A 27,985-nucleotide genomic window follows, 5' to 3' on the forward strand; every position below is an offset into this window, starting at 1 on the left:
TTGACGTATTTATGAGGGGGCAAACACGCTGCTGCTATTTATATACTGCTTTTCAACAAAAGTTTCCAAAGTGGTTTACATAGAAAAATAATAAAGATGGTTCTCTGCCCCCAAAGGGCTCACAATCTAAAAAGAAACTTAAGGTAGACACCAACAGCCACTGGAGGGTTGCTGTGCTGGGGTTAGATAGGGCCAATTGCTCTCCCCCTGTAAAATATAAGAGAATTGACTTTGCTCAGCTAGGAGAGGTTACTAGGGGTAACTAGGTGAATAGGCAACAAAATGGCAAATGAAATTGAATGTAAGGATAATGGAACGGGGGATATCCAACTTAATACAGACTCCGATGGTATCTGAACTAGCTGTGACTAGTCAGAAACAGAATTTTGGGATCAGGGGAAATAGCGTAATGCCAACATCAACTCAGTTTAGAGCAGAAATGAAGAGGACAAACTCAACCCTCAGGATTATAAGGAATGGGATCAGAAATAAAATGGCTGATATTATGATGCAGCTGCATGTAGAATGTAGTGTACAGAAAAGATACCATAAGGCTGCAAAAGATACAGACAGGGACAAGGACTAAGATCAAAGGGTTGGAGCACATCAGCAGTCACAGCCAACGCCCAGAGAGATCTTCTTCATCAAATGAAACTGCCTCTTTATGTCAGATTGGGGGAAGAGAGAGAGTTGTGTCCCAGTGCAAGGTCTTTTCAATAGTGGCACCAAAGCTCAAAAGTTGCTTTCCAGGGAGAAGTGCTGGCTTTCCAGTAGCAAGAGAAGATGTTTCAGAGAGCTTTTGTGGCCCTCACTGCAAGATATTCCCCTGAGGGAACATAGGAAACTGCCATACACTGAGTCAGACCATTGGTCTATCTAGCTCAGTATTGTCTTCACCGACTGGCAGCGGCTTCTCCAAGGTTGCAGGCAGGAATCTCTCTCAGCCCTAGAGAGGGAACTTGGAACTTTATGCTCTTCCCAGAGCGGCTTCATCCCCTGAGGGTAATATCTTGCAGTGCTCACACATCAAGTCTCCCATTAAGATGTAAACAGGGCAGACTCTGCTTAGCTATGGGGACAAGTCATGCTTGCTTCCACAAGACCAGCTCTCTTGAGATGCTTGCAACCTTGGAGAGGCCGCTTCTTGTCTGGGTAGACAGTACTGAGCTAGGTGGACCAATGGCCTGATTCGGTAGAAGGCAGCTTAACATGTTCCTATGGGAACAAGAGGCAGTGCCTTTTTGTAATGGCCACTAGATGAGACTGCACTGCCCAGGAAAATCTACCTGGCTCCATCTATGCTTACCTTTGTGGATAAAGCCTATTTATTTTGACGATGTGCGTGGCACTTTACAAAGAATGAAAAGCTCAGTCCTTTCCCCAGGGGGCTTATGGGCTTGGACGCAAGTTCCCAGTCTTGGATTCCCAGGTGATGCTGGACTACAACACCCATCATCCCTTGACCACAAAGGCCATTGTGGTGTGGGGTGATGGGATTTGTAGTTGAACATCATCTAGAAACCCCTGGTCTAGCAAATGGACCGGGCAGGGAGGCAACAGAGCAAATGGGAGAGAAATAGAGGCAAGGGAAAAACAGACAAAACAAATTCATTCATTTTAATTGTGTGTACTTTTAGGCTTCGTTATAGTAGAATACTGATGCCCCTCTTCTCCTGCCACTTTTGTTTATATTGCTGTGTATTTTGTGTGTGGTTTTTATTAATATTTTTAATTATTTTAGATAGTTTATGCTTTCATATGGCTGCATTGTGCGGCCTGCCTTGAATATTTTATTCAGAAAATGGGTGTAAAATATGCTTCGTGATGAAGAATAGTTTTTGCATTTCTCATTCCAGCTGGTTATTGTGTGATAACCTATATCCTTGGGGTTGGAGACAGACACCTGGATAACCTCTTGCTAACCAAAACAGGTAATGGTTACTATTCTAATATCTGCTTATTTGTCTCTTGGGATGAAAAACCAGACCACACACCCTTTCCAGCTCTCTCTTTTTATACAGGAGGAGTACAAACTCAGCCAAACCTATGTGCCTTCCTGCTGTGCTTGCTGGTAAAATAAATAATAGTTATAAAGCACTGGGAGTAGCTAGGGACTGAACGAAGATCAAACGCACGAGGCCCAGGCGTTAATGTTTCTGTCGGTCTCAATCTGTGAGACCTGGAGGCCCAGCAGACTGTTGGTATCCACTGCTGTGTTAGAGAGTAGCCTTCTTTCCTAAGAGAATGTGTTCAACACAGTTGCAGCTAAGAATGGGCAAGGATAGGATCGGGGTTTACGGAAAGAGTCCAGCAATGTCATCTTCCACTTTTCACCCCCACCCACTGCCTTGAATTGCTGCTGACGATACTGAGTGTATCCTCAGTGGTGTGTGAGCATCCCATGCACAGCTGGGAGTGTGTCCCCTCTGGTGCTCACTCATCCTTTGCATCATCCTTTTGTCGTCGTTGCAGTGCATGAAGAGGACTTTCTCTGTGCGTCCGTTTGACTGCTTTGGGTTGGGGCAAATGCTGCGATTAGGACCAGTGTTCTCTCTAATAGGGATTCCCGTATGTTGTTCACTACAACTCCCAGCATCCCCAGCTGCAATGACCTTTGGCTGGGGATTCTGGGATTTGTAGTCAACAACATCTGGGACTTCCTGTTCGAGGGAACACTGAATAGGGCTAAATTAGAGCCCTGTCCAGACATTACATTGTACATGCATTCAGGAGTCTGTACACATGTACATTTTTTAATGGCTTACTGTACATCCATACATTTAAAAAGTGAATCTTTGGTACATGTCTCTCAAATACATGAAACAGATAGCACATGTCCTACTGTATGTGTGTGTAACGTTCAGTGTGAATAACTACGTGCATAGAGATCTGTGTGTATATACATTGTACACAGGTTGTACATGTATTGAACATAACATGTAAACAGGGCTTGTGTGTTCTTAAAATCCAGTCCTTTTGAAGCATATGCTCCTGGTATGCCACATATTTAATTTATTACCATATATTTAATTCAGTGTGATTTGCATAATCAAAATTCCTGTAGAACCTGAGTGGTGTCCCATACTTATCCATTTGTCAGCGAAATAGGACCACCCAAAAAGACAGCAGGGGTTTCAGCATTCTCCGAAGAATCTTTTGCTTTTTAAAATTTTTTATTGGTTTTTACAATATCTTAACAATCCCATTACATCTGATTAAGTAAATATTGACTTCCTGCTCGCCAATCAGCACGATTCATTAACTATACAAGTCAACCATTGCTATAGTAATTCAAAAGATATATCCTACACATTGCAAACTCGATTTTACCCTACCCAACCTCCTGCTATTACTAAATTTCAAACCCTGCTGAAAAGTCGATATTAGAAAAATAGTTCTTTAAATATAGTAAGAATGGTTCCCAATCTTCTTTAAAACATTCCAAGTTTTCATCCCTTATCAATACTGTAAGTTTTGCCATCTCAGCATATTCCAAAATTTTTATCAACCAATCTTCTTTTGAGGGCATTTCATTGTCCTTCCATTTCTGTGCATATACTATTCTGGCCGCCGTGGTTGCATACTTAAAAAATGTTAAGTTTCTTCTGGAAAACTCTCCTTGCGTTATTCCCAGCAGGAAGGATTCTGGCCTCTTAGTAAATGTCATTTTAAAAATTTTCTTCAACTCATTATATATCATATCCCAAAAGGCCTTTGCCTTCCCGCAACACCACCACATATGAAAAAAAGTTCCTTCACAATGTCCACATTTCCAACATTTGTTTGGAACATTTTTATACATTAATGCTAATTTTTTGGGTATCAAATACCACCTGTACATCATCTTGTAATACTTTTCTTTTAAAGTATAACATGCAGTGAACTTTTCTATTCTACCCTCCTGAAATCTCTTCCCACCAGCACCTGCAAGTCCTAAATAGGGCTCCTTTCCCCAGCTGGCTGGAGTCCTGGGTAGGAGCACTTTTGTGGGGTGCCAGGAACTCATTGTAATATTTTGTTGCAGGTTCTTACTTAGATCTCCTAATGGCCACACACACACACACACACACACTTTTTTTAAAAAATGTACTGTACGTTTAATATAAAGTCACATACACAAAAAACCAAGCAGCTGATAATGACAGATGTTCAGGAAGCATTTTCAGTGACAACTTCATTCAGCACAGCTTCTTCAAGCTTTAACTGCCAAGAAGTTGGCAGATAGAAAAAGAAATAAACCTAATAAAATGAATGTGCAAAACCTAGTATAATTTCCAAAAGTTCTAATTTGTTCCTTTATAAAATAATGTAGCTAATTAGCATTTGGCAGTCCTTTCCACGAACACACTATCACAAAGCAATTTCAAGATCTGTTAATTATGTGTGTGTATGAGAAGACATTCGACAGATTTAGTGGCTATTATACACTCGACTGCATTCCAAATACAGTGTGTATTTAAAAACATTTATTAGTACTAGTTAATTAGACTGATATTGGACATAATCGCATTCATACTGCACAAAGAGATTCTTTCCCTTCCTCTGGCTTTTCAATTATGGTATTAATCAAGCCTTAATGTAGTTAGTTTCTGTCATATAAATATAGTGCTTGCTACTTAATTCAAGCTTTTGCAGTCTAGTGCGGTGTTGGAATGGTCATCTGGCAGCCCAGAGGGTGGATCAAGCCCCTGATGTCTCCTTTTATTTGATCCCAGAGTCACCACACTTTGCCTCGGTCTCTATAGGGATTAGAAACTAAGGAGGTGTGGTGTTTCCTCTACAAAAAACAAGTAGACTCACAACCCATGCATATAAAAACTGTACGATCATGGTGTGTCCCTGCCCCGTTCACCCCCACAGGGAATATTTGGAGATGTAACACCATTGTCACCTGCAACCCATAGCAGTACAACCTGGAAGCAATTGAACCTCTTAGATTTTGTCTCCTCCGCTGTGTACTTCATAGTATACCTGGACTTCCAAAAAGCTTTCGACAAAGTTCCTCATCAAAGACTGCTGAGGAAACTTAGCAGTCAGGGATAAGGGGACAAGTACATGTGTGGATTGCTAACAGGTTGAACGACAGGAAACAGAGGGTAGGTATAAATGGAGTTTTCACAGTGGAGGGAAGTAGGTGGGCTTCCCCATGGATCTGTACTGCGACCGGTGCGTTTTAATTTATTCATAGATGATCTAGAAGTTGGGGAAAGCATCGAGGTGGCCCAATTTGCAGATGATACCAAACTCTTTCGGGTAGTGAAATCCAAAACGGATTGTGAGCAGCTCGAAAAGGATCTCTCCAAATTGGGAGAATGGGCTACAAAACGGCAAATGTGGTTCAGCGTTGGCAAGTGTAAAGTGATGCACATTGGGACAAAAAAACCCAACTTCAAGTATATGCTCATGGGATCTGAGCTGTCAGTGACTGACCAGGAGAGGGATCTTGGGGTCATGGTGGACAGCTCGTTGAAAGTGTCAACTCAATGTGCGGCAGCTGTAAAAAAGGCCAATTCCATGCTAGGGATCATCAGGAAGGAGATTGAAAATAAAACGGCTAATATTCTAATGCCCTTATACAAAACTATGGTGCAGCCACACCTGAAGTACGGCGTACAATTATGGTTACCACATCTAAAAAAGGGCTTATTCCAGGGCTCTGGAATAAGCTTCCTGCTGAAATAAGAGCAATTCCTTCTTGGTTTATTTTCAAGAAGAACCTCAAGACCCTCCTGTTCTCTCAGGCTTTTAATTAGAACTAGCTGGGCTGGGCACAGAGCATCTGTGCATCTGCCTGCCCCCCCCCCACCCCCCGGTGGCTTCTGGATGGCTTTCAAGCTGGCCCGTCTCCTTTTCCTGCCCGCCGCCTCCTCATCCCAGCGGCCGTTTGCCCCCATCGCTCGTCTGGCTGCTCACAAACTCTCACGAGAGCTGCCACACATGGGACTAATGACTGGCACGCCTCGGAGAAATAAATATATAAATACATCTAGATAGATAGATTAATTTTAATAATCTTAATAATTTTTTAAAAACTTATTTTAATAATTTCATTGTCATGTAAATAAAACTGGTAACTTTTAAATATTTTAAATTTTGTACACCGCCTAGAGATAATACATATCAGGCGGTATAAAAATATGATAAATAAATAAAATTAGAATGGACATTGTAGAGCTGAAAAAGGTGCAGAAGAGGGCAATCAAGGTGATCTACGTCCTAAAGCATCTTTCTTATAAGGCAAGGCTAGAACATCTGGGGTTATTTAGTTTAGAAAAAAGATGACTGCGGGGAAACATGATAGAGGTCTATAAAGGTCTTACTCGAAATGGTCCATTGTGAGCGTTCCGTTCTGAAACAGATCGCCCTTCAAATGGAGGGCCCGTTCTGTCTGAACAACCAGCCCAACCCGTTGTTCTGACGGAACATTCTGGAAGCCGCTTGTTCTGACAAAACGAGCCCTTTATTTGAAGGGTGTTCTGTTTCAGAACGGAACGCTCACAACATCCGGTTTTGAATGAGAACATTCTGAGCTCAGAAAGTTATGCACATCCCTACCCCAGATGTTGTTGAGTTACAGCTCCCATCACCCCCAGCCACTATGGCCAATGGGATGTTGGGAATTGTAGACCAACAACATCTGGAGACCCAAGCATGGGAACCCCTGGCTTCCCCGCACTCGTCCCTGCAGCAAATGGCTTGGCCTGCTTGCAGAACTGTCAGCTTCTCATGGCAAACGTGCTTCCCTGATGGGCCCTGAGGCCAAAACCTTTTATCCAGGGCCAAAGTGGGCTGAACTCTGACATGGCAGATGGGAGAACAGCAGAGAAACCTGAGTTGTGCCATCTCTGAAGCTTGCCTCCTGGACTGTAATCCTGGCTAGCTGCCAGGAGGAGATTGGTTTTTGTTTTCATCAGAGGGGCCCAGTAATGGACAAGTTATTGGACTGTGCATTTGCTTGGGTCCCATAGAACCAGCCTGGGCAGATGTCAAGCCTGACAGGTCTCTTGTTTCCCAGCTCCTCCTTTCCCCCCGTCTTTTGAAGATAGGGGCAACATTAGCTCTTCTTCAGTCACCCAGCACCGGTCCCATTCCTTAAGGTCAGAGACAGCTGCTCTGAGATCATATCTTCAAGTTCTTTTTGGGCTGTGATTCATCTGGACCTGGAGACCTGGACTCATTTAAGGCAGCTAGGTCCAGTGTGTTCTCTCTCTTTTTTCCATCTGTGTGTAGTATGAGTGTTGTTCTGGGCGGGAGTATCAAGGCAGTGTGTGCGCACCTGCGTGCAGAATGGGACCTTCCTGATTCAACCTGAGCAGCATCTAAAATTGTCTGTGTGGAAAACAAAGAACTTGTGAGTTCAGGCATGTGCGCACATCTTAGAGGGAACACTGGCTAGGTCCATTTCGCCCAAGGCTAGCCATGGCAAAGAGAGTGGTTGATTTAACTTATTAACAGGAGACTATTGAGAGTCAGGATCATAAGAACGTAAGAACAGCCCTGCTGGATCAGGCCCAAGGCCCATCTAGTCCGGCATCCTGTTTTGCACAGTGGCCCACCAGATGCCTCTGGAAGCCACAGGCAGGAGTTGAGGGCATGCCCTCTCTCCTGCTGTTACTCCCCTGCAACTGGTACTCAGAGGCATCCTGCCTTTGAGGCTGGAGGTGGCCCACAGCCCTCCAACTAGTAGCCGTTAATAGACCTCTCCTCCATGAAGTTATCCAAACCCTTACTGGTTTGTTGCAAATCTGGGGAATCTACCAGTAGCCTCATTCTATTGTCTCCCCCCAGAGACCCTATTTAATTTCCAGAGTGTTTCTGCCTGCCACTGCAAAGACAACAATTTGGACGTGTTTGAAGCTGTCCGGCATGTCTAGTGAGCTTGGAGGGGTCACAGGTTGTACATACCTGGTCAGTCACCTTTCCTGGTGCATCTGCCCTCTGATTAGACCAGAGCATGCATGCCCTAGTTTGGATTGTGTATCTTGATCTGTATGCACTGGGGATGATCGGTGGCAGCTTCCTTTGATGTTTTGTTCAGGTACTGCTGAATCTTTCTCTTTTCTGTCCTTCTCGGTCAATGGAATTGATGACTGGAAGATGCAGGGCAAGCAGAAGATTACATGACTGCCCCACCCAAGGTGTTAACTGGAAAATCCCAGAGAGTGCTGCAGAGGGCAGTGCACAACCATGATAAATCTAGCTAAAATGCTTCTTGCCGACTGGTAGCCGTTAAGTCTATCACTGAGAAAAGAGGCACAGAGAGACCCGTGGCACTTGGAAGACCCTCTAATTTTTGTAGCATGAGGTGTTCAGAGGAAGGAGCATATGCTTCATGAAAGCTGATATATATATATATATATATATATATATATATATATATAAAAAGCTGGGCATAGAGGTACAATGTCAGTCAGATCGCAGTCAGTCAAGTAATGTCAGTCAAAATCCAATCGGTGTCACGTCAATATGCGCTACAATGGGAGGAAATCACATAGAAAACCATGTGACATCTGAGTAAACATGCGTAGGATTGTGATGACTAAAGGGTTTTGGTCAATGAGCACTTGCAGATGTTTGAGGCTATACAAATGCATGGGGATTATTTGAAAAAGCGTGGCATTTCTCAGTGTTTAAAAGACACATTTCATTAAACAAAGGCGGCAGGGGAATAAAGAGCCTGATTTATGCATTTATCGTTGTATCCTCCTCTTTCTCCGGTGAGCTAGTGGCTGCAGATGCGGGAGGTGAGGTTGCCCCTCTCAGAAGCAGAGGCAAGCTCAAAGCAGGCATGCCAGCCTCTGATGGGTGCCATTCTGTTAATTTCATTCTTGAGCAATCCTGCTCTGATGATCATCATCACCACCATTTGTCCGTGTTGTTGCGTTTGCATTGGGACAGAGAAAGATGAGACTGCAGCCAGAGAGTGAGAGAGGGACCCCTTGAGGATCTATCCTAAATATTAAGCGAAATAATTTACTTTCTTAAACGAAATGCTTTTCACGTTTTCCCCCAACCCACCCTCTGCAAATCCTACTTGCAAGCTGAGGGACTGGGCAGGGGCGAAGTGGTTATATTAAATATGTGATGAATTTGCCAATTGTTTGTCAGGGGTCCTCCAACTTGGGGCCAACTCCTACCATCCCCAGGCCATTGCAGCTAGGGATGATGGGAGTTATAGTCCAACAAGGTCTGGGGGCCCAACTCGGAGAACTTCTGATTTATGGGCTAAAGACGATCTTGTCCATCTCTGCAAAATGGTTGGATCGAATTCACAAGATTTTTAAAATAAACTTTCCCAAACAAAAGTTGCCCACTGGATCATTCCACTTAATCAAAAAAGGAAAACCCTGGGGATGAATGTTGGTCTCTTCTCCCCAGCCCCGATTCCCTTTGTCAAGTCTCTCCCGCTTTCTCTCATGCACGCTCTCTTATTTCTTTATTGTAGGCTATTTTTCAGGCATTGTCATGTCTGTTGACTCTCTGACAAATTTGAAATAAGAAATGCACCGAAGAACAGCCTTCTTGGGAGGAAACAGTTGATTAAATTGACAGGGACAAATCGCTACGAGGCATTTCGGGTGGCCTTTTTTAACCCCTTTCCCAACAAATATGCATTGGGGGAGACTGTTAAGAATGAAAGGGCTCAGGAAGAGACTCATCCCTCAAAGGTCATTGTCTGTGAATAGTGGAAACTCTGAAATATGGAGCAAATAATACACATAACCCTCCATATATTTCCGGTAGGGGTATTTCACCCTATTTGGTAATAGGTTGATATTTTGATCATATGAAGCTGGCTGACATTGCGTCAGGCTGTTGGTCTATCCACCGCACTATGGTCTACGCCAGGGATTCTCAATGTTGGGTCCCCAGATGTTATTGGACCAGCTCCCATAATCCCCAACCAAAGACCACTGGGGGTGGGGATTATGGGAGTTGAAGTCCAATAACATCTGGAGACAAAGCGTTGAGAATCCCTGGTCTACGTTGTCCATCAGTGGTTCTCCGCTATGAGATCATTTTAACGGGAGGTGCCCTGAAGGACACCTTCCTGTGGGCAGGGGTCACAACAATGTTCTCAAGAGCTTCTCACTGGAAAGGGCTTCCGTTAATCAGCAAGAGCCAGGCAGCCCTTGGCCAAGGCAAGGTGGGGCAGTTGTTTCAGGCAGTAGATTATCGGGCTGGCGTGATGCCTTTTGCCATTGCCGCCAGAGCAGCTTTTGGGAACTGATCTGACCTTTGTAAACTTGGCAAGGTGTGCCTCTTTGCAAAGCTTGCAGGAAGCACAAGGAGAAAAAAATTGTCTGTTGGCAATCTTCCTTCCTCCCTGCCCCCTGTGCCACTTTCAAAGCTTGCGAGGGTCTGTTTGGAAAGGGGGCTGGCACCGATTATTTATTTATTTGATTTTTATACCGCCCTTCCAAAATGGCTCAGGGCGGCTTACAATTAAACACAAAACAATTGAAATCAATTAACAGTTAAAACCAAAATTATAAAACACCATAAAAACAATTAAACAATCAGAACAATTTGAAAACCCTGAAAAATCAGGTTATAACATTAAAACCATTTACAACAATTTGAAAACTCTGGAAGGCCAGGCCAAACAGGTAGATCTTAAGGGCTCTCCTGAAGGCCAATAATGAACTCAGTTTACAAATTTCTGCTGGGAGTGCATTCCACCGCCCGAGAGCGGCTACAGAGAAGGCCCGCCTCTGAGTCGCCACCAGTGGTAACTGGAGGCGGACTTCTTCAGATGACCTTAACATGCGGTGGGGATCATGCAAAAGAAGGCGCTCTCTAAGGTAACATGGACCTAAGCTGTTCAGGGCTTTAAAAGTAATAACCAGCACTTTGTATTTTGCCCGGAAACCTATGGGCAGCCAGTGTAACTGTTTCAAGATAGGCATAATATGGTCTCTCCGGGTTGCCCCAGAGACCAATCTGGCTGCTGCATTTTGAACTAACCGAAGTTTCCGAACTATGTACAAAGGCAGCCCCACGTAGAGTACATTGCCGTAGGCAAGCCTGGAGGTTACCAGCTGATGCACCACTCTTCTGAGGTCATCCATTAGGGGAATGGGACCCACCTCAGGCACAACAGACGAGCTCCCTGCCTTTCCTGGAACATGGTGGGGCTTGTAGGAATGTAGAAAGCTGCCATATGCTGAGTCAGAGCATTGTTCCAACTAGCTCAGTATTGTTTACACAAACTGCCAGCGGCTTCTTCAGGGTTTCAGGCAGGAGTCTCTCTCAGGCCTTTCTTGGAGATGCCAGGGAGGGAACTTGGAACCTTCTGCATGCAGGAGCTCTTCCCAGAGCAGCCCCATCCCCTAAGGGGAATACCTTACAGTGCTCACACATGTCGTCTCCCATCCAAATACTCTCCCCGACCCCACAATATGCGACTCATATAATAGGACTGGAGTTGCATTTCCAAAAGCTCTTGCAACAGGGATGAATCCTCCCCTCAGCACTCCATTCAGGGATGAGTCGTCTGTTCAGGGGGGAAAGTGGAGGCTCTCCTGTCATCACACAAGTCTTTTGAAGCACTGCAAGTATTTCTGAAGCTAGCTTGCGACAACGAAGAATTCTTCCCTTCCCTGGCTCAGAATGAAGGAGTGGCACAGCCTTTCTTTGCAAACCTCGAGACATCTGAGATGAGACCCTCCTCCTTCTTTTTTTGCGGGTGGGTAGGTGTGCAGGTAGCAGAGTTTTTAGCTAGTGGAAATGGTGCTTTAGTCTGTCCCAGCAAAACGAACCAAGTCCCTCACAGCTCTCCCTTTCCAGGGTTTGTTTTGCTTAGTTCACACTTCATGCAGAATCAGGTTCCGGTGAAACCTAAGGGACTTTGTTCTGGAATGTCTGGTTAACAAGCTGATGACTGGTTGTCGGGTTGCCTGGTTTTCATCCCTGCAACCTGCGGTCAGGTGCTCCTACTCTGTAGACGTCTGCTTTCCAAATGCTCTGACCTTCCTTTGTGACATTCTTCCAGAACCCCTTCCATTTTCTCCACTGTCTTCTGAGTTATGCATGTTTGTAGGAGAGGGGCTGGAAGATGGACACCCAAAATACCTCTGAGCTATTTGTTCCTGTCAATATAATAACCTAGTGTCTTACATGAATGCTACGTCTGCGGTAGGTTTCTCTTTTTAAAAATTTGTCAGATGCGACATATGTGACAATGCCTGACAAATTACTCTAAGAAGGAAGGAAGGAAGGAAGGCAAAACAAAACCAAAAAAAAAACACCCCGGGTCTATAAAAAGTAGCTTTTTGTTGTTACTAACAAGTTATTATACATTTTCATAACATAGTTTGCAAAATCATACTCCCGATGTGCAAGTAAACAATAATAATACATTGATCTACTCTCAACTTCCCATCTTAAGAACATAAGAACAGCCCTGCTGTATCGGGACCAGGTCCAGCATCCTCTTTCACACAGTGGCCCACCAGATGCCTCTGAGAAGCCCACAGGCAAGAGTTGAGGGCATGCCCTCTCTCCTGTTGTTGCTCCCCCTGCAACTGGTATTGAGAAGCATCTTGCCCTTGAGGCAGAAGGCAGCCTATAGTCATCAGACTAATAGCCATTGATAGGCCTGTCCTCCATGAATTTATCTAAGCCTTTCTTAAAACAATCCAGGCTGGTGGCTGTCACCACATCTTGTGGCAAAGAATTCCACAGGTTAATTATGCATTGAGTGGAAAAAGTACTTCCTTTTCTAGGTCCTAAATTTCTTGGCAATCAGTTTCATGGGAAGACCCCTGATTTTAGTGTTATGCAAGAGGGAGAAAAATGTCTCTCTATCCACTGTCTCAACACCATGTATGATTTTATAGACCTTTAATGTCACCTCTAATATGTCTCCCCTCAGTCTTTTTCTAAACTAAAAAGCCCTAGATGTTGTGGTTTTGCCTCGTAAGGAAGGTGTTCTAGGCCTTGATCATCTTGGTTGCCCTCTTCCGAACCATCTCCAGTTCTATAATGTCCTTTTTGTAGTATGGAGACCAGAACTGTACACAGTACTCCAAATGTGGCCACACCTTAGATTTGTATAAGGTCATTATGATATTAGCAGTTGTATTTTCAATCTCCTTGAAAATAGGTCAGCAATTTCACATTTGAGTTCTTTAAGAACTTTTGGGTGGGTGCCATCTGGTCCTGGTGATTTCTTAATTTTTGATTTCCCCCCCCCCCCAGACAATCTAGAACATCATCTCTCATCACCTCTATCTGCCTCTGTTCTTTAGCCTCTGTCCCTGATAAGCTCGGTTCAGGCATAGGTATATGCTCAATATCCTCGGCCCTGAAGACAGATGCAAAGAACTCATTTAGCTTCTCTGCAACCTCCATATTCTCCTTAATAATCCCTTTTACTCCCTCACTGTCTAATGGTCCAGCTACCTCCCTGGCAGGTTTCCTGCATCTGATGTATTTAAAGAAGTTTTTGTTATCCCCCTTGATGCTTTTTGCTAAAGGTTCCTCAAACTCTCTCTTCATCTCCTTTATTGTCTCCTTGCATTTCTTTTTCCAGAGTTTGTGTTCCTTTCTGTTCTCTTCATTTAGGCAGGCCTTCCAATTTCTGAAGGAATTCTTCTTGCCCTTTATAGCTTCTTTGACTGTACTTGTTAGCCATGCTGGCATCTTTCTGGACTTGATAGTATCTTTCCTCCTTTTTGGTATACCTTCTAACTGGGTTTCTGTTGTTGTGATTTTAAATGAACTTCATGCATTCTGGAGTGAAGTGACTCTTGATTTTCCCTTTCAGTTTTCTTTTCACCAAACTCCTAATTTTAGAGAAGTTTCTCTTCTGAAGTTCAAAGTGACTGTGAGACCTCCTTTGGCGATTCTCTCATCACATATATGCTGAATATGATCACACTATGTTCACTATTCCCTAAAGGTTCAATGACCCTGACATCTCGCTTCCAGATCCTGTGCAACACTCAGGGTTAAGTTCAACGTCACCTTCTCGCTGGTTGGTTCTATGACCAACTTTTCTAGGGCTCAGATACTAGTTTAGGGTATCTAGAAATGTGGCCTCTTTGTCATTACTCGAATGTGAATTTACCCAGTGTGGGGAATTAAAGTCACCCATTTTTATTTGTTTTATTTTATTCTATTTTATTTTATTTAACATATTTTTATACCGCCCAAAACTTAAGTCTCTGGGCGTAAGTTTACAGATCTTTCTTTGATGCCTCCCTGATTCCCTTCTGCAGCTTCCAGACACTGTCAGCATATTGATCAGGAGGGCGATAGCATGTCCCTAGTAGCACATTTCCTTTCAGACCGTATATTGTCACCCACAGAGTTTTTGTGGAGGACTCTGGTCTTCCTAGGTTTTCTAGCTTGTGAGATTATATCCCTCCTTTAACATACAGTGCTATGTATGTTTGATTCCACCCCCACCCCAACCCTTAGAGTTTATATCCAGGAATAACATGTCCCACTGGTTCTCACTGTTCCACCATGTTTCTGTTATGCAGTTATTATAAGAGTTAATTTATTATGTTTGCCCAAATCATGCATCCAGTGTAAGTTCACATCTAAAACACAAAGTAAGTAACCCCCCCAAACCCCCACAAAATATTAAAGAAAAACGAGAGAGCACGAGCAGCTCTTAATACTGTATAAGACACTATTTCTATTTTCTATTGGGGGAAAACTTCCTCCATTGTTGTTGGGGATGTTAATGGGTCATAAATGCTAGGGTGAAAAGTAGGAGTATTCACTGTCTGTTAGCTGTCTGTCTGTCTATCTATCTTCTATACCACCCCATCCAGTGGCTCTGGGCGGTGCACAACAGGTTAGGCTTTATTCAAAGTGGGTACAGTGTATGCAGGCACAAGGCAAATGGAAGTGTGCTAGCATGCTCTTTGCCTGCACCCTCCAGCTCTTCCTTCATATTGTATTTGTCAGCAGAGGCAATTGCTGTACCTAGGGAGAACTGAGGGGGTGAGGCTATGCTCCCATGTTCTTGTACACTGCATACAGTGTGAATGCCTAAACAGGGATGCACACACACACCAACCAACCAAACAGGCAATTCAGCTTCTGTGACCCTGAAATGTTCAAACTGAGCACATGTTCCTGTTTTCCCATCCTTGACATCATCCTGCATATCTGCTCTCCTGCAGAATTCTGGTTTTGCAAATCAGCCAGCCTTGTCTACACGCTTTCAGGCACATACTTGCAGCCATAAAGTCTAGAAATGTAGCTGCTTGCCCACTGCCCACAGCTGGCAGAAGCAAGGTTCATCTCTGCCAAATAAGAGAAGGTGGAGATTAGCTCAGTTTGTGCAATCTGAAGTGTCGAATTTGGCCGCAAAGCTTGGATTCTGTAAGGTAGGCCACATGCTATCCTATATGGCAGAGGTTCTCAAACGTGGGCGGGAATGCCAATCATCCCCAGCCATAAGGACCTTTGGCTATCGTGATTGGGAATGATTTATTAATTATTTATTTAAAATATGTATACCCCGCCCCTCCAGTGCAATATGATGGGAGTTGCATTCCCAGATGTTGGGCTACAAGTTGGAGAACCCGTGCCATATATAAATGCCATCCAGGAGAGCCTTTTTCATCTTGGTTTTGATACGATGGTCTTGCAAGTTCAGGATATCATTGCAAGAGACACAGATAGGATTCCTCTACAGCAGGGCTGCACAGCTTCAGTCCTCCAGAAGACGTTGGCCTATAGCTCCCATCATCCCCAGCCACAGAGACCACGAGTCAGGGATGATAGGAGTAGCAGTCCAACATCTTCAGGAGGGCCCAAATTCTGCACTGCACTACAGCCTGTAAATATTAGCTTTTCCTTTCCAAGTTACTGCATATTAAAAAATGCATATTAAGTGCATATTAAAGATGGAGGCTCTCATTCATGTTTGCAGTCCTTCTCCAATCTTTCCTGTTGATCTGATGTCTTCTGAAATGTGATAGAGATCCTACCGTACTAGCGACATACGCAAATAAGGCAAAGATTAATTAACACCTCTTATTCCCTGTGTACAGAGCTGGATGAGAAATGTAATTAGAGTCACAAGACTTACTCAGTTGCCTTTATATATATATATATATATATATATATATATATATATACATATATATATATATATATATATATACACACACACACACACACACGTATCTCCAGACTCATTGTGACAGGCTTGAAATAAACGAGCAGAGAGAAGAATCCCTCTAAATGTCCTTAATTAAATAACTAGTGTTAAATTTGCAACATAGATCAAAGCCTGCTGCTTTGAAATGTTGATGCTCACATGTATGCATTATTTGTAGTGGGCAATATGCTTTAAAATTCTTGAATGGCTGCAGTCCAGAGCAATTTGGTATCTGCATAATTCAAGCATAAATGACTTTTGGTGGGGATTGCACCGCTTCATCTTATTGGTTCTTTTAAAAAATCCTCTGAACATAGGAACATAGGAAGCTGCCATACACTGAGTCAGACCATAGGTCCATCTCGCTCAGTATTGTCTACATAGACTGGCAGCGGCTTCTCCAAGGTTGAAGGCAGGAATCTCTCTCATCCCTATGTTGTGAGGCTCTTCTCCAATTTCCAGACTGTCAGTTATACTAACAAGAGTAATGTAGAGTGTGGTTATGCAAATATTGCGGGCACCTATTGGATAGTGACTGTGACGTCACTGGAAATGAGTTTCATGCATCCCCAGGTTGGGGCGCCTCTGCCTGTAGTGCAGGCTGTGTCCTGCTGCACTCCTTCAGGGTGATGGAATTGCCCACATAATGTTTGAGAGGAGGGGCTGCACGGGGCTTCCCTGCTATGAGACCACTGCAGTGGAAAGTAGGCCTAGGGCTGCCTGTCCGTGTCACGAGCTTCGCTTTTGACTTTGCTGAACCCTCTCCACCTTGCATGCAGGCAAACTTTTCCACATTGATTTTGGCTACATCTTGGGCCGCGACCCGAAGCCTCTCCCTCCGCCCATGAAGTTGAATAAAGAGATGGTGGAGGGCATGGGCGGCACGCAGAGCGAGCAGTACCAGGAGTTCCGCAAGCAGTGCTACACGGCCTTCCTTCACCTCCGCAGGTAGGGATGCTGTTTTGGTTGCATAGTTGGGACGACGTGATTTGCAGCAGGACACTCCTGCCTCTTCCCACCTGCTCCCCCACCCCAGATCTTAGTACTATTTTCCCCCACTGCCCCTCTCTTCTTACCCGCACCGTTGGAGGAAGCAGGACCTCAGCTCGATATGGAACTCCTCCCAAAAGCATCTAATGCAGGCCTACTCAGCTTTGTCCCTCCTGCAGGTGTTGGCCTACAATTCCCATAAACCTTGACTAGTGGCCACTGCGGCTGGGGATTATGGGAGCTGTAGTTCTAAACCAGCAAGGGGGGGGGCTAAATTGAGCAGGCCTGACCCAATGTGTTGTAACTTTTCTGTGTGTTCAGATCCTCAAAGCATTCTGTGAAGCCTTTGGCTTAACCCCCAAGTCCTCATCTGCTAAGCGAAATTTCAAGAGTGTAAGAGTGTGTGTGTGTGTGTGTGTGTGTGTGTGTGTGTGTGTGTGTGTGTGTGTAGAATCATAGAATGTGTGAGTTGGAAGTCTTCCAGTCCAATCCCCAGTTCAGGAAGCAGCTACAACAGGGGTGCCAACCTGAGGCTCTCCAGCTGTTCTAGACTACGACTCCCATCATCCCCAGTTACAATGCAGCTGGGATGTTGGGAGTTGTGCTGCAGCATCCCTGACAAATGGCTGTCCCAGCCTCTGTTTGAATTAAGATGCACATGTTTCCCCCGAGGATGCTGGTGGCTGTATTTGGTACATCCAGGGCTAAGAGAGGCAATTTTCGCAATATGTATTCCACTCCCATAGTCCATGTTTGAATTGGTGTGCTCCTTCTTATAGCTCCTTCTGCATGAGTTTTCCATAGATGGCATAATCCAGCTATTCATTAACTTGGGACTGCAGATGAGGTTGGACTACAACTCCTGTCATCCCCTGACATTATCATTGGGTCAAGGCCATTGTGCCTAGGGATGATGGAAGTTGTGGCCCCCTCCCAACATCTGCAGACCCAAAGTTAAGACTTCCTGCTGCTGTACTTCTTGACAAATGAGTAATAAGCTTGTGATTGCTTCCAAGCACTGATGATGATGTAGCACCCTTCTCCTGTCCCATGGTGGTGTTTTGTATGGTGGTATCCCATGGTTGGTTGGGGGGGCATCTAGGTGACAGTCCTTCTTGAGAAAGAATCAAACACACATTTGACTCTCTCTCATCAAAGATTAGTTTTGCAGGCAGTCACTCTTCTGTTGGCTGCAGGTAGAAAAGGGAATATAAACTCATGGCCATGTTGGATATATAAACACATTAAGCTGCCTTATACCATCAGGCCCTCGGTCTATCTAGTTCAGTATCGTCATCACTGACTGGCAGCAACTCGCAAGGATTTCAGACGGTCTTTTCCAGCCCTGCCTGGAGATTCTTGTTCTCAAATCTGGGATCTTTATACAAAGAGATACTCTGCTGCTGAGCTATAGCCCTTCATTGTTGCAAAACTCTTGCTGTTGCACACATTTTTCTCTGTGTAAGAATGCCTGCCATGGTTCCTTCTCCCCTCCTCCTTTGGGTAGCAGAATGATTCAGATTTCACCCTGAAAGAACAGTTCAGCATCCCAGAATCACGCCTTCGACTGAGGTGGGCATTTTGTAACTTGGGAGCAGAGGGTCTCTGGTTTTCAACAGACTGCAGTGTTGGTGTCTTGGCACCCTGTAAATTAGAAGCATTCTACTTAGCAACATTTAAAGGCAATTATCCACTATCTCTCACCCAGTGAAATGCATAAGTAATTCTATTGTATTTGATCTGTGCACCCTTGCTGTGCCAAATCTATCAATATACTCTCTATAATTAATTCTTTTAGACAGACCAGGGAGATGCGTGGGGATGTGGCAAGCCCTGCCCCTGCTGCAGCCGCAACCAACGGTGGGCCCAGAGGGGGAGACATGCGCAAGAGGGGGAGGGAGGAGTGCGCACCAGGAGGTGGTTAGCAAGACTCCACAGGGCTTGTGGTTGAGGTAGATTGCGGCTGAGGGAGGAGAACGGTTGAGCGGCTGAGAGAGGAAGGTGACGGTTGACTGGCTGAAGCAGAGAGGAGAAGCCGAGAAGGAGGATGGGTGGTGGCCAAAGCCCCACCGTCCTTTGGAGGGTGCGGACAGGCAGCAGCCGAAGCCGAGGAGGAGGACAGAGGGCTGGGACGGAGGACCAGGGGGCTGCGTGGGGATGTGGCAAGCCCCACTCCACAGCGGGCCCAGAGGGGGAGATACACGCAAGGGTGGGAGGGAGGAGCGTGCTCCAGGAGTTGGTTGGCGAGACTCCACGGGACTTGCGGCTGAGGGAGAACAGTTGAGGGAGGGAGGTGACAGTTGATCAAGTTGAAGCAGGGAGGACAAGGATGGGTGGCGGCTGAAGCCGAGGAGGACAACAGAGGGACAGGACTGAGGAGGAGGATGGAGGACTGGGACAGAGGAGGACTGGTGGTGGGCGAAGCCCCGCCGCCCTTTGTAGGGCCAGGAAGGGCAGCGGGCAAAGCCCCGCCGCCCTTGGGAGGGCTGGGGCAAAGGAGGACATGGGACACGAGAGACTGGGGCAGAACGTGGGGGGAGGGCAGGAGAGACTGGGGCAAAAGGTTTGGGGGGAGGGCAGGAGAGACTGGGCCTGAAGATGGGGGGGGGAGTGTATTGTCGCATAGATGCTCTGTGCAGGGTCAGCTAGTAATATTAATTCCGTGTTTCAGGGGATCCTGGGACCCTCAGAAGAGATGGGAGGATAATAATGCAATGAGTTTAGGCTGACCAGTGTGTTGTGGGGGGCGGGGGTGATTTCCTGACATGAGCAAAGGTGTCCACCAGTGAAACAGCACCCACCCCTAAAACAGCACCCATGCTGTTGCTCCTCCCCCAAACTTGGTCCCAAGATGATGTTGGACTACAACTTTCATAATCCCCAAATAAGGAGACCCTTGTTATCTGCAATTTTGCAGACTGTGGTTCTCTGTGTCTGCGGGTAGGTCTTGGAGACCCAGTTTTTTATCTGCGGCATGAAATATAGGTGAATTTCACCTAACCATGGTTCCCGAGCGTCCAGAAATCACATCGGATGTCATTTCCGGCCGCCATTTTTGAAGCACGGAGCCATTTTGTGGGTTTAAAAAAACAAGTTTTTTGAAAGCAAAAAATCTGGGGATGGGAGGCGGCATTCCTGGGGAGCTGGAGAGAAAGGTACTGTGCTATACTACTCTTATTTCTACCCTCTCCCTTCTTTTTGGGAGGTCTCCCCCTGAGTGAGGAACCTATCCCCTGGATTCTCATGGGGTAACATTTCTCAATTCGCTGTTTCTGCATCCACGCTTATTGGCAGGAATGAAACCCCCACGAATAAAAGAGGACCTCCTGCATTGGAGAACACTCACCATCCCATCATGATGGAAGTTGTAGGCTAGCAGCATCTGGGGACCCAAGCTTTGAGAACCCCTGCCCTCAGAGTCCCCCTTCATTATATCAATGAAGTCTGCCAAGGAAAATCAGCCAACTGGAAGGTGATCTCTGAAAGAAGGGGGTGAAGGTATAATGCAAAGCAGTATCTGAGGAAGCAGACAAAGTGCTTTGTCTTATTGAAAGCAGAGATGGGGAGAAAAAGAGAGTAGTCTTTCATAAACTGTCATTGGTAATGCATTAGCAGCAGTTCAGCAGAATGAGAAAACAATGTTAAGTTATTAATGGAAGGACACAGTAAGTCCCTCCTTCCGGAGCATTATCGGAAAGGGATTAACCTGTACAGGTGACATTCAGAGGATCAGCCGTATGAGTTTCCTCGTACAGAGCTTGTAAGGCGTAATCATTGCATGTACATGTAGCAAAAATATTCTTTTATCTTTATGTTGGCAGTGTTCAGTTGACAATGACTCCAAACATTTGCAAGATTGTGTTTGATTGTATTTTTTATAAATGCAATTCCATCTCTAGCAACAACATGTTGAATCAAAAATTCAGCGCTGGAAATACTTTCCGAAATCTCTGCAATAAAACCAACCTAGTTCTCTCTGCTGGATGAGGACATCTCGTGTGGGTTATCCATCCCACATGCTCCAGAGGCAGGACTTATGCAAAATAGCCAAAAACTATAAAAGGCTGGGAAGGTTGACCCCACCCAGTTCTTTCTAGTCCTGCATCTAGCTCCAGAGGTAGCCCCTCTCTTCCACTTCAGGCCTTTTCTCTTATAGCTATTGCTTGCCTCTGAGATGGGGCTGAGATGCAATCCTCTGGGAAACAGATCAGGCACACCCTTGTTCCTAAAGGAACAACAGCATTTTGCAACATGCCTCACAAGCCACCTGGGGGACACGCCAAACAGCCAGGTCCATCTTGTAGCACGGCAACGACCACTGCGCCCCCCCCCAGACCACCAAAACTTGCAGGGGGAACTCCTATCAGAAGGTTCCATGGGTCTCCTGCCCACTGGCCTTGAGACCTGCCATTGCCCAGCACAGAGCGAGGAGGCCCTAGATGCCATCTCACAGCCGTGGCGTGCAAAACAGCCCCATGGCACTCACTAGGTGTTTCTGGCCCAACCCAGCGTTTTGGAGCTCCAGACTACATGTCTCCTTCCCAGACCTCAAGTGTAAACAGTTCACAGAGTTGAGTGGGTCCAGCCTCCCTTGGCAAAATCAGCCGTGCCACCCGGAGTAACAACAGAGCTGCCAAAATGTGTGCGCACCAGGAGACCTCAAAGAGCAGACCAGTCAGCCTCTGCCAGAGGGCCCTGGCCCCAACACCACTATCATTGTTACAAATTCCAGCTCCATCAGCGAACTGGTGAGGCCTCTACTTCCCCATACAGGATCCACCACCACCTTCTCTTCCTCCTTTCTCCTGTCCCTCTTACTTGATGGACAAGGTTCCTCTCATTTGGCGGGACTGGTTTCAATCTGTGCTGTCCCAGTCCCTTAGCCAGGACAAAAATATCCAGGAGAGAAAAGCACAAAAACAAAAGGAAAGAATCTTCTGCTGCTTCCTCTGCATCACCAAATCCTCCACCTAAAAAGCCGAAGAAGCGCAAACATGCAAATAAATCCTCCAGGTCCTCTGTCCCATTCTACTGCCAAAAATAATAATGAACAACCCCATTCACCAGAAATGTCTATGATTCCCACAGACTCTCACCCACTCATTCCTATTCCTTACACAGAGCAAGAAACTCCAGAAAATCCTCCTGCTTCCCCTATTCCTCAAATGCCAGAACATCCTATTGTTTCTGACCTGGATCAAGATTCCAAGGAGGAGGGGGAATGGTCTGATGACCGAAGTGGCAATTCTTTTGCAAAATCCCAAAAGTTATTCCTTTCCAAAGTGGTGCATATGTTGGGCTTCCAGCAGCCCTCTACTTGGCAAGAACCCAATCACCTTAAAGGGGCGCTAGGGTTCCCCAAGCTTAAGTCTAAGAATAATGCTTTTCCCTTTCCAGAATGCTTCACGGACACTGTAAAACAGGAAGGGAAGCTTCTTGCCTTCAACCGGAAATCCTCATAGGTAGTAAATAAATTTTATAACAGCTCCCAGGAGGCCCTAGATTTACTTAAAGTACCCCCTGCTGACGCTCCAGTGGTGGCTCTTCTCTCAGGCGTAATCCTCCCTAGAGATGGTGACAGTTCTCTTCAAGACCCTAAAGATAAAAAGATTAAATCAGCCCTCAGAAAAGCCCATGAGGCCTCTTCTCATTCAGTTTGTTCCTCAGCCTCCTCAACTATTATTGCTCGGGCATACCTCCTGTGGATTGATGAACTACTTAAGAACCCACCTAATTATCCAGCCCAGCTTAGACAGACATTCCTTAAAATCCAGAAGGCCCAAGCGATGCCTCACTTAACTCTCTTAGATTTTCACTCCACAGTTGTAGCCCAGCATAGTTTGTGGCTTAGTCCACTGGTAAGTGGACACGGCATCCCATTCCATCTTGGCTGTAGTGTCATATGATGATATGGTGATGACACACTTCAGGAAAAGCGGGAGGCCTTACCATCAGCTCCTTGTAGAAATGAGTGTAGACAAGATAGGAAACCTTTTCAGGTTTTTTGTCCCTTTTAGATCTACATTTAGACCCAGAGATGGGGACGAGCACCCCTCCTGGCCCAGACAGCATACCACAAACAAGCTCAATACACAGTTCCACTCAAATTTCTCCAGCCAGCCCAGAACTCCCAATCAGCAGTCCTGACTTGCAGCCTCCTCCAGAATTCTCTCTCAGAGTTCTGTCATACCTGGAAGCTATCCACATCAGACCGGTGAGTCCTCCAAACCGTTCTCCATGGGTACAGGATAGAATTGAACACTTGCCCCACTGACCGCTTTCTATCAACCCCATTGTCTCACTCATCTATCAAACGCTCAGGCCTTCTGACCGCTATGTAACACCACAAAACAATAGGCTCCACAGAGCCAGTGCCTCCATCACAACAGGGGTTTGGCATCTATTCTATTCTGTTCACCATTCCCAAAAGGGACAGCTCCTTGAGAGCTGTTCTCATCCTCAAGTTCCTTAACAAGTGGGTCCAGCACAAAAAGTTCTGGATTGAAACATTAAAGTCGATTGCAGAATCTCTTCACCACATGGACTTCACAGCATCCATAGATCTCACGGAGACCTACTTTCATATGCCAATGCATTCCACCAGCAACTCCCTATTCCGCTTCAAATGTACAAACATTAACAGTACAGAGCCCTTCCATTCAGCCTCTCCTCATTACCAAGGATCTTTACGAAGGTCTGTACGCCGCTAATAGCCCACCTCTGCCTACAGGGAGTATGCATCATTTACTTGGATCATCTCCTAGTCAAGTCATCAAATCTGCAGGCACCACATGAGTTCATTCTCCAGAGACTTTGGACATTAATGACTTCCTAGTAAACAAGGCAAAGAGTTGTATTTGTCCATCCCGGCAGCTTCTCCACCGGGGGTCATCAAAGACACCTCTCTGGACTGCCTCTTCCTGCCTCAGGAATGCATGCTGAAGCTGCAAAATGTGATTCAATCATTCCAACAGCAAAAATTTAATCCCCTTGTATCCCTAGCGCATTTATTGGGTTTGATGGTAGCATCACTGCACTTCGTTCCTTGGGCCAGACTACATCCAAGGCCCCTGCAATGGCTTCTCCTCCCTTACCAGAGATAGCTCAGAGTTTCATGAAAGTCGAACTGTGACAGCCCAAGTTCTTCAGTCCCTTTCATAGTGGACCTCTCCAACTTAACTTTCTCCAAGGGAAAGCTGTTCCTTACCAAAAAATTTGCTGACAATGGATGCTAGCCTTTCCGGCTGGGGGGCCTGTGTCAACACCTCACAGCACAAGGCAGAATGGCCCTCCCAAGAACAACCACACAGCATCAACTAGTTGGAGCTCAGAGCCATCTGCTTAGCATTGCTGATATTTTGATATGTTCTCCTACACGAACACATCCTCGTATACACCGATACCACAGTGAAGGCACATGTGAATTGCTAGGGTGGGACCCGCTGCAAGTCACTTCACCGAGAAGCAGTTCTTCACCAACAGTGGGTAGGGAACAACCTGGCATGACTGACAGGGAACTGCACCTGGGTGAATGGGGCTTAAAGGCACAAGTCTTCAACCTGCTAACACAGTGACTGGGTCTCCCTCAAGTCAGTCTGTTTGCAACACCCCACAATGCTAAACTTCCCAGATTTTTTACCAGGTTCCCATGCCCTGGCACAGAAGCAGTCACTGCCCTTTTCTCACCCTGGCCTCCCAGACTCACATGCGCCTTCCCACTGGTACCACTAATCACTCGCCTACTCCACAATGTCCAAACACGCAAGTCCTACTGTTAGCTCCCTACTGGCTGAGGAGATACTGGTTCATGGAAATTCTCAATCTAGCAACATCAAAGCCATGGTTCCTCCCACTGTCCCCAGACCACCTCCACCAAGGTTCTGTCTATCACAACAAACTAGCCTGGTTAAAGCTAACCACCTGGAGACTGAGCGGAACCTCTTGAGTCAACTGGGTTACACTCCCAAGGTCCAGACTCCCTCCCACCAACGAGATATACCAGTGTACCTGGAGATTGTTTAATGGTATCTCCATGACATCCCTAAGGGCTCAGCTGACATTAAAAGACTTGCTACTATTCCTTCAAGACAGCCTCAACAAATGATTGAAGGCCAATGATCTTAAACACTAAACATCATCTCTAGTGGGATTCATCTTGGGTATTTCCAAAATATACCTTCACCCCATTCACATCTTAAATACTTTCTCATGGGAGCTGCTCTACTATTTCCCGTTTGGAATCTTCAGTGTTTTACATGTCCTTCACACCACTCCACTTGAGTCTATCTGCTGCATTTCACTTTGACTTCTTGCCTTCAGAATTGCTTTTCTCATAGCCATAACATTGGCAAGACACATGTCTTTACTTCAAGCACTGTCAGTGAATAAAAACCTCTATCTTCTCACAGGACTCTGTCACCCTCATTTCAGCCTAAGGTTTGCTCAATTTTCCATCAGTCGCAGGATGTTGTCCTTCCATCCTTCTGCCCACGTCCTGTCCACCAAGCCGAAAAAGCATGGCACAAATTAGATTTCTGTAGATGCCTCAAGGTTTATATTCAACATACTGCACCTCACTGTCTGTCAGAGGTGTTGTATTTGGGGGGACAGAATTTTTCTTCTATGGGACAAAGGTTCTGTTCCAACCATTGCCGGATGGATTAAGGTGTGCATTTCCCTAGCCTATGAGACACAAAATCTTCGACCTCCTACTTGTATTGTGGCTCATTCCACTAGATCTGCAGCCATGCCTGCCACATTCTCCACCAACTTTCCTCTCCATGAAATCTGCAGAGCAGCACTTGAAAGTGCCCCTCTATGTTCACCAGACATTACAAACCAGACTTTTACTTGTCGGATAGGCAACATTTTACAGATGACTACTTCAACAGGTACTTCTCTCTCAATGGGTATGAGCTTCCCATTTTGGGATAGTTGGCTGTGACATGTCCCACATGAGATGTCCTCATCCAGAAGCAGAGAAAGGAGCATTGGTTACTTACCATGAAGGACTCATCTTGCTGCTGGATTTGAGGACACCTCGGCCCACACACTGGGTGCCTTGGCCCACTGAGGGACCTTCTACTCACCTGTATTGCGATTCTGGACACTTGTTCCTCTATCATTGCATGGGACCTTTTATAGTTGGCTTCTCAGTCTCTTATGCTCTCCCATCCAGAACTGGGTCATCCTACCTAGCTTCTTGTAGCTTTCAGCTAATTTACATAAGTTCTGACTCTTGCGCATGTGGGAAGGATAACCCACACAAGAAGCAGCAAGAAGAAGCCTTCCTGGTAAGTAACCAATGCTCCTTTCTAGCTAGATCTCAACTACTTGAAAGCAACCCAGGTGAATGAAGCCTGCTTCCAAATGTCACTTGAGATTTTATGAAACTCTGGGTGATATGGAGAACGGGGAATTTCGGAAGTTAATCGGGCACTCAGGACTTCAGATCCCAAACTTGTAATGTTTACTGTTTTCTCACATACACGAGGGGGATACAGTAGGTTAATGTCAACTCATGTAATGAATCCTTCAAAACCACATTGCACACAATTCCTGTTCCCCTTGCTGAGTGTAACTTTTTCAGCTGGATTCTAAAAGGGATTAACAAGGGAAAGGAAATTCCTGCACCAGTGGAAATAGTCTGATTATCCTAACAGTAAGGAGATAGAAGCGGGTGCCTATCATTTCCCTTTCTTTTACAGTGAGTGATGGGGCCATTTGCAAATGGATCAAAATAATGTCAGTCCAGTGCAAAAAAATACCACAGCCACACACATGAACAGGAAGGAGGCACACCAAGAGCATGTCTGTTGGGAGGTCTCCCACAAATGTCCCAATACCCTCCCGTCATGTCCCTTGGGCTGTTTGTCCGAATGAACGTGTTCCCTTCATTGCTGTTTGGAGCATGTGTTTACCGGCCATTTGAATGAACATTCTCCACAAGCCATCAAGATCCAGCACTGGAAGGTTGTCGGGACATCCATGGAGGACATTCCAGTGGGTGTGGTCTCAAGCATATCCCTGCCTTCATGTGTGCTGCTGCCAGTAGCATTTGAACTGGCCCAGTGTCGATTGAGATGATTCTGTTAGAGCAAGTTATACAATAATTATGCATTGTCAACATATTACACTCATGTAAACATCCATTCTGATGCAGCATCCGGACTGCATCTCATTAGAGGCCCCTTTTGGTCAGAAAAACAGTGTCAGCCTTAAACTTCAGGACTCTGTGCCACTTCTCCAAATAATACAATATAATTTCATATTCAAAGCCCAATATTTTTCCTCATAGGAAGCAAGGGCGCCTTAAGTGGTGCACTGGGGGAAATGCTTGACTAACAAGCAGAAGGTTGCCGGTTCGAATCCCGCTGGTACTATATCAGGCGGCGATATAGGAAGAAATGCGCCAGGAGTCGAAATCAACTCGACAACACACTTTACCTTTTATAGGAGGAGAGCTGGTCTTGTGGTAGCAAGCATGACTTGTCCCCTTAGCTAAGCAGGGTCCGCCCTGGTTGCATATGAATGGGAGAATTGATGTGTGAGCACTGTAAGATATTCCCCTTAAGGGATGGAGCCGCTCTGGGAAGAGCAGAAGGTTTCAAGTTCCCTCCCTGGCTTCTTCAAGATAGGACTGAGAGAGACTCCTGCCTGCAACCTTGGAGAAGCTGCTGCCAGTCTGTGAAGACAATACTGAGCTAGATAGACCAATTTGGCAGCTTCCTGTGTTCCTAAGGGAAGAGCTGTGGCCAATGTCATTCATACAATAATGTGAAAATCCAGAGTTTGGGGACAGCTTGGGAAAGATTATCAGGTGTAAGGACAGAAAAGGGACGGAGGAGGATAGCGTGGAGAGCTTTG

At 45.6% G+C, this 27,985-nt stretch overlaps 1 protein-coding gene across 2 annotated transcripts in view; it reads left to right on the plus strand.

Moving 5' to 3' along the window:
* The window catches only part of PIK3C3 (phosphatidylinositol 3-kinase catalytic subunit type 3), a 148,827-nt gene that overhangs the window by 71,743 nt on the left and 49,099 nt on the right, over positions 1-27,985 (plus strand). For both annotated transcript variants that reach the window (XR_008317552.1, XM_053301985.1), the window contains exons 21-22: positions 1,857-1,931; positions 16,909-17,077. Coding sequence is in view for 1 of the 2 variants with exons in the window: in XM_053301985.1 (XP_053157960.1) it covers positions 1,857-1,931; positions 16,909-17,077 (244 nt within the window). In the remaining variant the exon portion in view is untranslated. The remainder of the gene's footprint in view (positions 1-1,856; positions 1,932-16,908; positions 17,078-27,985) is intronic.

The sequence above is a fragment of the Hemicordylus capensis genome, chromosome 2 (genome assembly GCF_027244095.1).
Source record: "Hemicordylus capensis ecotype Gifberg chromosome 2, rHemCap1.1.pri, whole genome shotgun sequence".
Classification (NCBI taxonomy): Eukaryota; Metazoa; Chordata; class Lepidosauria; order Squamata; family Cordylidae; genus Hemicordylus; species Hemicordylus capensis.